At 33.0% G+C, this 12,297-nt stretch overlaps 1 protein-coding gene across 1 annotated transcript; it reads right to left on the bottom strand.

The window, feature by feature from the left end:
• Nucleotides 1-561: 561 nt before the first annotated feature.
• LOC139526500 (uncharacterized) lies at nucleotides 562-906 on the bottom strand. The gene has a single exon (XM_071321652.1). The coding sequence runs from the start codon at nucleotides 904-906 to the stop codon at nucleotides 562-564; it is 345 nt and encodes a 114-aa protein (XP_071177753.1).
• Between the last annotated feature and the right edge of the window lie 11,391 nt (nucleotides 907-12,297).

The following is a 12,297-nucleotide window of genomic DNA, read 5'->3' as shown; positions in this document are numbered from 1 at the left end:
CTCAACTGTCTTTTGTGTAAATCTGCCTCAATTGGAAGGGCTCCAATTAGCATGTGAACTGCTGCACTAGATGTCTTAATTGGCAATTATTGGAAGCATCTGAGAGTTTTGAGGTGGAATTGCTTCAACTCCGACATTTGGATGGCATTTAGTGATAGTACTTCTAATCCATATAGTAGTCTTGGGAGCACATAAGCTTGATATATCTTGTATGCTATTATAGGGTTTAGCCCTTCTTGTCCATGTAGTCCAACAGGAATTAGAGTATATAGTGTCCGTCTGGCTACACTGATATGTTCTTGAATATTTAGTTTTGTTTCGTTCTTACTTGCTCTGATGATGCCAAGATGGGTTGTCTGTTGGTCTTCTTTTATTGGTTTTTCTCCCAGAGTTATAGGATGTTGTTGTTTGGTTGGTTTTTATCCTCTCTGTTTTGATAAGTGTACTCTTTTCTGGATGAATATTGTAGCGATGCTGACAGGAAAATTTGTAGGCAATATTTAGCATTGCCTGGATTTTTGTTTCATCTGTCGTCATTAAAACAATGTCATGTCATAACTTTTATAAATGGGTTGATAAAACTCCACCTTGTCTTACTCCTTGCTTTATTGAAAATTGCTTGCTTAGATGGCTGTTCCACTTAATTTTTGATGACATATTGGTATATAAATCTTGAACCACTCTCCAGATTTCTGATGGTAGTTCATAGAATAGTTTTTCCATGAGAATCATGTGGTGGACCACATCAAATGCTTTCTGACTGTCAAGTGTAGCTAAGAACAGGTTCAGGTTTTGTTGCTTTGCATGGACTATGCCCTCTGAAACTATTAATGCTGCCATAATTGGAGATAGTCCTTGAGTGAATCCGAATTGTAGCTCGGATTGGTTATTGTTAAGATCTATCATTTTGTCAAGTAAGGCATATTCAAATACTTTCCCTAGGACTGATGTAAAAGTTATTCCCCTATAATTTGTTGGTAGGGTGGAGTCCTTTCCTTTTTTTGTGTACCGGTGTCAAAATTCCTGTTTTGAATCCTTTAGGTGTTTCTCCTGTAAGCATTATGTTATTAAATAGAGACATTACATTTTGGCTTATGCTTTTACCTGCATAGATGAAATGTTCTGCTGTGAGTGAGTATTTATCTGCTGTTTTTCCTGGGTTGAGCTTGCCTACAGCTTTTATTATTTCCTCCTCACTAAATGTTGTAATGTTACAGGTATCTATTTGATGTTTAATAATGTTGTTCATTAGCTCCAGCCTATGCTTCCTATCCTCTAGGTATTCTTCGTCATAGTGCTCCTCATTTGAAGGAACTGCTAGCTTTTCATAGTAATCTGCAAATATACGTGACTGTTCTTCTTGATTCATGATTTCTTCTTCATTTTCATTCTTTATCACTTTGGAGTTTGCATCTTTGGATTCATGTTTGTTTCTACTGATCAGTCTATGAAAGGCTTTTGAATCAGGTTTATTCATTAGTTTGTTATAAAAGTTTTGTTTATCCATATGATCTTCTTTTCTTATTTGTTTCCTTAGCTCTCTTTTGTGTTTTTTCATTTCTTGATATTCTGTATTTCCTTCATTCTTTGGTCTATCTTTTTGCTTCCATGCATAGAATGTTTTTTTGTTCTTTTCTATACATTCCTTTACTTTTGGTGAGGCTTTCCACTTTGGTCCTTTCAGGGCAACTATTTTCTTGACAACACTCATTTCAGTAGCTTCTTGTAAAATGTCTATGATATTAATTGCTTGTTGTTGTACATCAGTTTCGTTTTGCATTTCATTCTTCTTCCTTACTTGATTAACTTTTTGTTGGTAGTTTTCGATGTTTGTTTCTTCCCGTTTCAGAATAGTTTTCTTTTTGCTTGTTGTGCTGTTAATCTTAGTTTTTCCCTTAACAATCAGGTTGGTTTTTGCCTTTACTGGTACATGTGCTGAACTGTTAAGTTGATTTTGGTCCATAATTGTTGAATCCAAAAGATTATTGCCTCTGATATTTTCTAGGATGTAATCTATCTGCGAGGTTGAATTTCCATTATGGTGGTAAAACGTCGGTTTGTGAGCATTTCTAAGTGTATGCTTTAGCTGATGCTGACTGCAAAAGTTCTTTAGTAGTTTGTCATGGTTATTATTTTTACTTGGCATGAGTGTTCCATTCAAACCACCCATTATGACCACATTGTGTGTTTGCTCATATTTATCAATCATTGACGTAATGTTATCAAGATGTTCTCTGTACTCTTTGTCTGATCCTGTTGCCATTGTTGGCATATAGTTGTTAACTAGTATGATTTTAACTGTTTCAGATTGAATTTCAGTGACTATTATTCTTTCTTCTTTTTATAGCTTCCTGACCTTATGCGAGATTGATTGAGGCCATATGGTTATAACTCCCCCTTTCCCCCTTCTTCTTTGTATTTCCAAATTAATTTGATTATCATCAAAGCTCGAGATATGATAGTCACTGTCTGGCAGAATGTTTTTTAGTGCTACGGATTCATATCCGTGTAACCAATGTTCTTGTAGGCATAGGATTGAGTTTGTTTTTAAATGTTCTTTCAGATATACCTTGTTGCCTTTGATTCCCTCAATGTTCATTGAGACAATATCTAGCATTGTCTCAGTAGTATTTCGGTCTCCTGTCCTAGTTCTTGGATGTCTGGTGGTTCCTTTGGTTGGCCTTTTTCCCTAAAAAATGCTGTTGTTTTTGCTTTTCGTCTTCTGTTGTATGTTGAGGAAGGTTCATTGAAGGATGGTCAACATGTTGATTATTAGGAACTGTTATTTCATTGTTAGGAGTTGCAGTAATTGTTGGTGTTTCTTTTAGGTTTTGTTCTTAATTTAGCAGAGATTCTGGATTTGTAAGTTGATCAATTGCTTCGGCCATTTTAATTTCTATTTCGGCATGTCTTAGCGGACTTGAGCTAATTTCGGAGTTGGACTTCTCTTTTCTTTGCCCATTATCACTGTGTCTCCCCATTGATATTCTATTATGGTAGTAGTGATGACTATTTTGTTGATAGGGTGGTGGTGGAGCTCTCTGCATATCTTGTCGTAGTAGATCATTTTGGTGCACTGGGTTGGAGTGTTTTGGATCAGTTTGAATGACTTGGTCTCGTCTTGAATGAGATTGGAGGTGACTGTTTAAGTAAGATTGATTTTGTCCCTTAGTATAGGTATCATTTTGATGTCGACTTTTTTCAGAGTTAAACCCTATTGCCACATTTTGGTGATGTTGTTGTTCAGAGTTATACCCTCTTGGATCATTTTGGAGATGCCGATTTTGTTCGTAGTTATACCCTCTTTGGTCTTTTTGTTGTTATTGTAGATGTGGTCCAGAGTTAAATCCTTTCGGATGATTTTGGTGAGTTTGGCTTTGCCCTGAAATAAATGTATACCCTCTTGGATCATTTTGATGTTGTTTTTGGTTTTGTCCAAAGTTATACCCTTTTGGCTCTGTTTGATGTTGGATTTGTCCAGAGTTATACCCTCTTGGATCCATTTGATGTTGATTTTGTCTATAGATATACCTTCTTTGGTCATTTTGATGTAGGATTCGTCCATAGATATCCCCTCTTGGATCAGTTTGGTGTTGGATTTGTCCATAGTTATGCTCTCCTGGATCTGTTTGATGTCTAAAATGTCCAGAGTTATATTTTTGGTCATTTTGATGAAACAATTGCTCAGAGATATACCCTCTTGGATCAGTTTGATGTTGGCTGTGTCCATAGTTATACACTCTGGGATCAGTTTGATGTTGATTTTGTCTAGAGTTATACCCTTGTGGATCTGTTTGCTGTTGGTTTTGTTCAGAGTCATACCATCTTGGATCATTTTGCCCAGCGTTATACCATCTTGGGTCATTTTGACGAAATTGACTTGGCCTCAATTCTTGATATATTCTAGATTGTTCCATGGCATGATGATGTTGTAACTGGTTGTAATTATCATTATGTCTTTCTCCTCTATGTGAATGAGTGGGGTCTTTTTGAGACTGTATCATCATTTGGGTTGTGATGGATGTGTTAAGACACATGAATTGGACCATCTGACTTCCTAGCTGCTTTAGCCTCATTTCCATCATTTGACCCTGCATTTCTTGTCTTATCTGTTTTTCAAGCTCATCTCTCATTTGATCTATATTGCTTCTATTCGGATTACCTTGTTCTATATTTGGTTGCCTATTCATGTTATTAATGTTATCTGTTGGCTGTCCATTATTTTGCATGATCTCCATGTTTTTCTTAAGTAAATCTATTGTCTTGTCTTGATTCTTAATACGCTGTTCTAATGAGTTTATGTAGGCTATCTGTTCTAGTTCCAATTTTCGGTTTTTCCTGTTGCGTTATTTAACCGGTTGTTTCTGGTTCTGTTTATCTATATTTCTATTATTCTCATATGTATTTACACTAGCATTTTCTAATGGCTGTTTTACTGAGGTTTGCTCCTCTATTTGGTGCCGAGATGGTCTATTCATAATATCTGATTCTCCCTCAGGATTGTTACTATCCATTTGAGTATGTTTCTGTTCAAGGCTTGCTGTTCTCTTTTTTGTTTCTCTAATGATATTATTTCTGTCCTGTACAAGGCACTCTGAGTTTCCTCATCATTGTCTAGTTCTATAATTGGTAAATCCAGGTTGGTTGTTTGTCGAGTTTCATTGTTTTCACTCTTGTCTTCTATTACTATAGCATTTGTTGGTTGCTGTTGTAACTTTACAAATTTGGATGGTTGTTGATTAGAAGCTTGATGTTGATTGGATTCTCTGTCAGGTTTTGTGATTGTGCTCATAAAGAGAGCCTCGTCATTACATATATCACAGATGTATGGTATGTCTCGATCAATCTTACGTATCTCCATTTCTGTGAGCTTTATACAGGTGTAGTGGAACCATTCATTACATTCGTCACAGGCTATTGTGTTATTTTCTGATTCTTCTCTGCATATTGGGCATTTGTAGCTATTCTCATTTTATAATACTGAATTACCATACATGTAAGTGGCGGTACACAGGCAATTGTTTCTGTCAATGTGGGGTTTACTATCAAACCCCTCATTGACAGAAACAAGTACCTGTAAGTCCGTACCTAACTTACTAGCCTAAAGATATATTGGGAGAATCCTTACAGCATGTACAGTCTTTGAGATATAAACATGATAGATATAGAGTAACTGTCCTGTTTTTTATGTCTTCCTAGAAGTATTGTATAATTTTGACAATACATGACGTGTACAGTCTTCATGATGAACTGTTAACTCTACAGGCCCGGAGCTCAATTTTTGAAATTTTTTAGTTAGAATCTGTTGGCCTGTAGATGTGATTTTTACAGGCCCGAGAACAATTTTAAAAGCCTTGGCTGCCACTCAGCGTGGAGACTGCATGTACGTGTATCGTAGAAATTGTATGATAATTTGATGACATGTGCTAATCATACACTACAGCACTGCTGAGCAGTATTTAATTGTATAACCTTATCCATATAAAATTTTAGTAATTAGACATTTGTTTACACATATACATGAGTACTTTAAAATGTATGCTATAAACTACTAATTAGTAATGCATGAATAATGCTGTTCTCAGTCCCAATGCATCCTTACTAGTCATTACACATGGTACAATGTTAATGCCCCTTTCGCTAAGCCATTGGTGGCATTCAATGTAACAGTTACCTCTGGCTGTCTGTATGTAAGTTTCTGTTCATCACGAAATTGATTTCAGTTTATATATAAATATTAATAAACATTAATATGGCTTTTGAATGTTAGTATATACATATGATATATATAATGTATATAATTATATACATGTACAGTGATTATTATCACCAAAAAAACCCGAGATAATTTTAAAATTTTGATTGTGTCACTCTTATCAATATAGTAAAAAATGCATCATGTTCATTTAAATGTGCAAATATTTTTATCTTTTTAATAATATTTCTATAACTCTTATAATTATTTGCCACAGACAAATTTAAAACTTAAAACTATTCAACAGTGCTCATTCCACAAAAGAAAACAAGTTCAAAATTGGGTGGTTAGACAAGATTTTTCCACAGCGATGGATGTGCATATACATTGGTGACGGGTTACGTTAGAGAGAAAAGAAATTGGATGTTCTGCTGCAGTGCATATGACTGCAAGATATATTTTAAGTTTTCGGGAACTCTAGTTTAAAGGTGGAACTGCAACATGGCAAAGGGTTAGTGTATTATTTTATTTTATCAAAATGTTAAATGTTCGAAATGTTTAAATTTTTATTGTTAATTTTTTTTCTGTGGAAATTTAAATCTCAGGAATCTTTCTGTGACTTTGGATGAATAATTCCATGTTTTAGTATGTACCAGAAGCCCAATTCACGCATTAGTTAACAGGGATTTAAAATATCCACAATTAAAATCACATGTACATGTATATTCTAGATAATTTAAACAAAATGTTCAGCTAACTTTGTTATTAGTTTAGATTTATATCAAATCGGATGAGAATCCAGGATTTTTAAAGGGAGAGGGGTCTAGCAAGTCAACATTTTGGGTAAAACTATATAAAAAAAAAATCTGCCTCTGAAATTTTAAACTTTTTTACGCTGTATATTCATGTAGCTGTACAGTGAAGCCTATGGGACTACAATCTAAGTAGACATCTGAATCACCGAAAATCAACCTATATTTTCATGTATAATTTGATAATTAAATTTTAACACATTTTTACATTTTTTTTAATTTGTTCTTGACAATTTTTTGTTCATTTGAAAATATAGGGACAACATTGTTGGTGTAGGTGGGTTCGATTCCCACCCTAGGCAATCATTTATATTGACTGGTACAAAGCGGGCAGTTTAGCTTAGTGGCCCCACACTGACTCTGTTGTTCATATGTCACTTAAAAAAATCAGGCGGCCTCGTTCAGGTTTTGCCATCTTTATTTTTCTTTTCGAAAATCATACACAACAAAACCATTGAATAATTGTGAAAATTATACCACAGATAACTATGGTAATACTTTAACTGTTTTTGGCATAATTAGCCTTGGCTGCCATCCAAGATCCAAAAAAATTTAAATTGATGAATTGTATATATCAGATTTGGATTCTTTTGGTTACAAAACATTTTGGATGGTAGGTGGCGGCCAAATCTTTAGTCCTAAAGGTTTAAGGCTTTCAGGTTTGAACATTGTCCAAAATCATCACATTTTGACAAATTTGAAACATAAAATGTACTATTATGAAAAGAACTGATTTATTGAGTGTTAAGACTTTTGAAATAGACCCATTTACGAACCAAAATTGTGAACTTTTATGGTTTTATGGTAAAGTAACTGCTTATATTTTAGGCCATTTTGGGCAATAAGTGAACCTTGTCCTTTGAATCAGTGGTTTCACAATAACCATAATACTAAGTATCTGTTAGAAGATAGATCTTTCACAGTACATTGTTAAGCTTAAAGATAAATATATACCAACAATGACCAATATTTATGATGGAATGACATTATACATGTATACTGTTTTATGTTGTTTTAAAATGTACATACAAAAATGAAAATTAAAACCAAACTGTTGTCATTATTCATAAAAAAAGAAACGAAAAGGGAGGTATGATTGGTAATCAGACACCAGCTCTAGACAAAATGATGAAAAAGAAATAAAGCTTACCAAACAACATTTTTCCAATCAGAAAAAAAACCTATACATAAATCAGTTAGACATAGCCATGAAATGACAAATGTTAAACAATATACAAGAAAACTAATGGCCACACCAACAAACAAACTGAAAATCAAGATATACACCAAAAAAGTACAAGCCCTGATTTATAGGCTTCTTACTAAGGACTGACACATTCACATGGTAGTTGTGTTCTATATGTATTGTGCAAAATATTCTCACTGCTAAAACCAGTGGTATCCAAAGTATTAAATCCAGAACAAAATAAAAAAAAGACTAACAGTTGAAAAACTATCCAGATGTTGTGAAATTCAATTAACAAAAATACCATCATTAGCGAAAGGCTATCTACATATAATACATTGTAATATTTACAATGAACAATTTAATAGTTAGAATTTACAATGTACATGTATAGCTGCTGATTTAAAAAAAAATATAATGAATAAATGATTGACTGTACTTACAATGAAACCAAGATAACTCAGTGAAGCTATTTTTGAACATTTAAAATGTTTTTGTTGACTGCAACAAAAATCTAGAATAAGGGATAGTAACCTTGCTGTGTGAACATCCATTTAATTTACAATTGATCCAAATCTAAATGTTTCAGAAAACCTAGATACTACATGTACAAACATTGTTAATAAATGACATTTGTAGAGCAGGATCTGCTTACCCATCCGGAGCAACTGAGATCACCCCCAAGTGATAAAGTTTTGGTGGGGTTCGTGTTGCTCAGTCTTTAGTTTTCTATGTTGTTTCTATTGTGCTTTCATTTGTCTGCATGTCTTATTCAGTTATATTCATGGAATTGTAAGTTTATTTTCGATTTATGAGTTTGCTGTTCATCTGGTATCTTCAGTCCCAATATTACAATTTATTTGTTTTAATATGATTGTCTTGAACCTGTTTTTCATAGTTCAGTGAGTGACTATATAGCTACTCGAAGAATTGTTTGCTTTGTTGATTCTCTATTACAAGTTATACGCTAATAATTTTTGTATTTGTGCAACTATATGGTCATAATGCCAATCTAATAGTTCTCATTTGACCACGTACAGTTTCCTAGTTCAAGTCAGTATCTCAGATATGATAGCAAATTATATTATTTGTACTATATAGTAAGGTTAACGTTTCTGTCTGGCAGGTATTATATAAACACCTGTCATTTATCAATAATTCAACATAACTTGAGGTCCTCTGATGTTCAGTACTTCAGTACTTTGATTTTATATTGATATGACATCCGTCTCAACATTTACATCAAAAGCAATAAATAAAGTTACATAAAACAAAGCACTAAATAAGTAACGTTATCAGTAGCGCAATCAAAATGTGAAAAAGGATAGTTGCACTTTGAAATTCCTGGTACTGTACTTAGTTTATAGTAAAATATCATAAGTCATGCATATCCAACTATAGCAGTCATCATGTGACTTTGACGACGTCACACATCACCCGTATCAAGCCCAAATAAAATGCACAGGAGCTTTCAGGAATCGATAAAATACATTACTTTAAGTTCATGATAAAAAAAGTGTGGAAATATATAGTAATTCCTAATATATTTAGAAATATATTTATGTCTTTTGGAAAAGTTTAATCTTTGGTCTTCTCCCTTCCAAATGCTTTTAAAAATTTGTCTTGTTGCCTCGATAAGCTCACATTGTTTAATGGTTGGATGCAGCAGTAAGCTTTATACTTTATAAAAACATTTAAATAATTTGCAAATAATATTACTGCTTAAAATGATATGCAACATGCGCATATGTGTCAGTGCTTTGAAAATAATGTTGCTTTAGATGTATTGTAATATACATGAATACATGCAGTGGTAATCCTATTAAACGAACACAATTCTACTACATCCGATGCATATACTGATGTTGTATATCTCTTCAGTGATGCTCGAGCCCAATGTTTTTTAAATCGTAAACATAAACTAAACATTAAAATGATAAGTATAGTTTAAAAGGACGTTTTGCCAAACCTAGCCAAGTAATAAGATCTATGCATGATAGAATATATTACCTTTAATGATTTTTCTACGATTGAATACTATTTCTATTTAGGTTTTGTCATAAACATTAAAACACGTGTTGTATGTTTGTTCTCCTCGAAACAGTTGTAAAAATATTTAAAATTTGTTTCGATTACTTTTCATGCAACTTTGTACTTTGATAAAATAGGTCATTGCATAGATCTGTAAGTGTTGGTACTGACTGACTGTCACAAATTTAGACGAACATTGGCAGTAGAATTTCATTAGAATTTTCTATTAGTTTGGAAATACCAGTAAATGCAAAACTTACAGATCGATTTTCTGTGTTGTTTATGGGAGTAGACTATTTTGCATTGTATTCATCTGATGAGTCAAGTTGTTTTTACTGATATTTATAGTTTGTTCTTTTGTGTTAAGCTGCTGCACTGCCGCCCAGATGAAAGCAAGGAGCGGGTTGGGAGCCCGCTAAAATTTTAAACACCGCGATATTATGTATATACCTGTCCTAAGTCCAAAGTATGCAGTAGCTGTACTGTGTTACTGTATATCATATTTTTTGTGCTTTTTCTTCTGAACGTGTATCAATTTGACAATTTGTTGTAAAAGTTTATATCAAATTTCAACAAATATGTTGTCAATAAGAAACTTCAGCCTATTGCTCATTTGTTTATCTGTGAAGCATGTATTATCTTTTTGCTCACTATTTACCAAATATGCCGTATGATATCCCAAAGTAATAAATGTATAGCGTATGCTAGCATTTTTATGTTGAAAAGCATTGTGGTGTATTTTCTTTAGACGATTTTTCAATTTCACATGGAGAATATTGGTACACAGGGTTAAAAATTTAAAAGTTTTGAGAGAACTTATTTCACAATAAGGTCAGCAAGTTAGTTCTACAAACTTGTTCCACATGTACTAAAGATAGAAATAGATAAAGAAAAAATCAAACTATAAAGGAATAGAAATATATAACTTAATATGTGAATCTCAGAGCTATCTGTATGGGAACAAAACAACAACATTACAAAATGGCGAAAATAAATTGCCTCAAAATATAATGTTATAGGTTAAACGCGAGAAATACAATCTGCGAAAATACTTTTTAACGGTATTTCAATAGTTTTCATAATGTCTGTTCATTTTGATCGTTACTCTTCCATCATACACGGCAGGACAAATTAACTGAACTGACCTTTTATAATAATTATGTTAACCATGACACAATTAACCAAACCATGACAACGAATTTGCAGTAAACTTTAACATTGTGAAAATGAAGCTACTTAAGTACGGTGGCGTCGTGAAAAATTGTGCACATCCTGCTTCAAGCATATATTTGGCACAAAGCTTCCTGTAGTAGAACTCTTTAACTTCCGATAAGGAGGCATTACCCAAAAGAACCATTTCCGGTAAAATTCAAAACGTCGGACATTATACTTAAACATGTTAAATCAGCCCAATATTGAAGGCTGGTATGTGAAAAGGTGTTCTAATCATTCATCTGTCAGTATATACGTCACAAACCTTTTTTTCGTGCTACTTATGATTATATGTCTTTGAAAACCTTACTTCCGGTAAAATCCAGGATGGTGGACACTGTACTAAAATAAACGTATTACTTTTCTTGTTTGCGTCTCATAGACACAATTTATAGAACGTGTTTCTTTAAACCCCTTCTTCCGTTAATTTCAAATATGGCGGACATAGAAATATCAATTGTTTAATGTTTATTTAAATGTAAAAAAAGAGGTTTTTTTTTTGTGCCGGCCATTTAACTTTTGGCTCTTAGTTAATATATTTAATGCAATAATTCACTACAGTAACTATGTTTCTAGTACTTTAAAGGGATAATTCGCGATTTTTCACTTTTCATCTTATTATGTTCATATTACCATAAAAAACATATTCACCAAGTATTATTTTGATATGAAAACTAATAAAGAAGAAAATTGGAAATTATTAATTTTATTTCTTGAAACTTCCTGAATTATGTGACGTAGTTTAAGTCTTTTTGCATGCCGTAAGTGAAATTAATCTCATTTAACTTGATGATGATATTGTTTCTGTACTTGTATATGCAGATGACATTGTATTTATGTGTGATAATGAAAAAAATTTACAAAAAATATTAGACATTTTAAGTCAATGGTGTAACACTAATGGTCTTGTTGTAAATTTAAGCAAGTCAAAAATTGTTCATTTTAGACCCCAGTCAGTACAAAGAACAAAGTTTCAATTTATGTTTAATGATAATAGCATAGATGTTGTAGAAAAATATACATATCTGGGACTAGTGTTAAATGAATATTTGAATTATATAGATATGGCAAAAGCTGTTGCTAAGTCTGCCAGTAGGGCATTAGGTTTGTTAATTGCCAAAAGTAAAGCTAATGGTGGTTTTGAGTTTTCAATTTTTACAAAACTTTTTGATACACTGGTTATGTCAGTTATTGAATATGGTGCCTCAATATGGGGAGCTAGGGAATTTACATGTATTAATGCAATAAAAAATAGAGCCATAAGATTTTTTTATAGGTGTTGGAAAATATACCCCAAATTGATCATTAGATGGAGATACGGGCTGGATGCCATGTATAATTAAACAATGGTCATGCATTTT

This window comes from Mytilus edulis, chromosome 6 (genome assembly GCF_963676685.1).
Source record: "Mytilus edulis chromosome 6, xbMytEdul2.2, whole genome shotgun sequence".
NCBI classification, from domain to species: domain Eukaryota; kingdom Metazoa; phylum Mollusca; class Bivalvia; order Mytilida; family Mytilidae; genus Mytilus; species Mytilus edulis.
The sequence above is the reverse complement of the archived record's forward strand: the minus strand, read 5'-3'. Positions and strand labels throughout refer to the sequence as shown.

Excerpts from the sequence above, each read along its gene's own strand:
- LOC139526500 (XM_071321652.1), bottom strand. The coding sequence starts at position 906 with ATGATAGATCTTAACAATAACCAATCCGAGCTACAATTCGGATTCACT.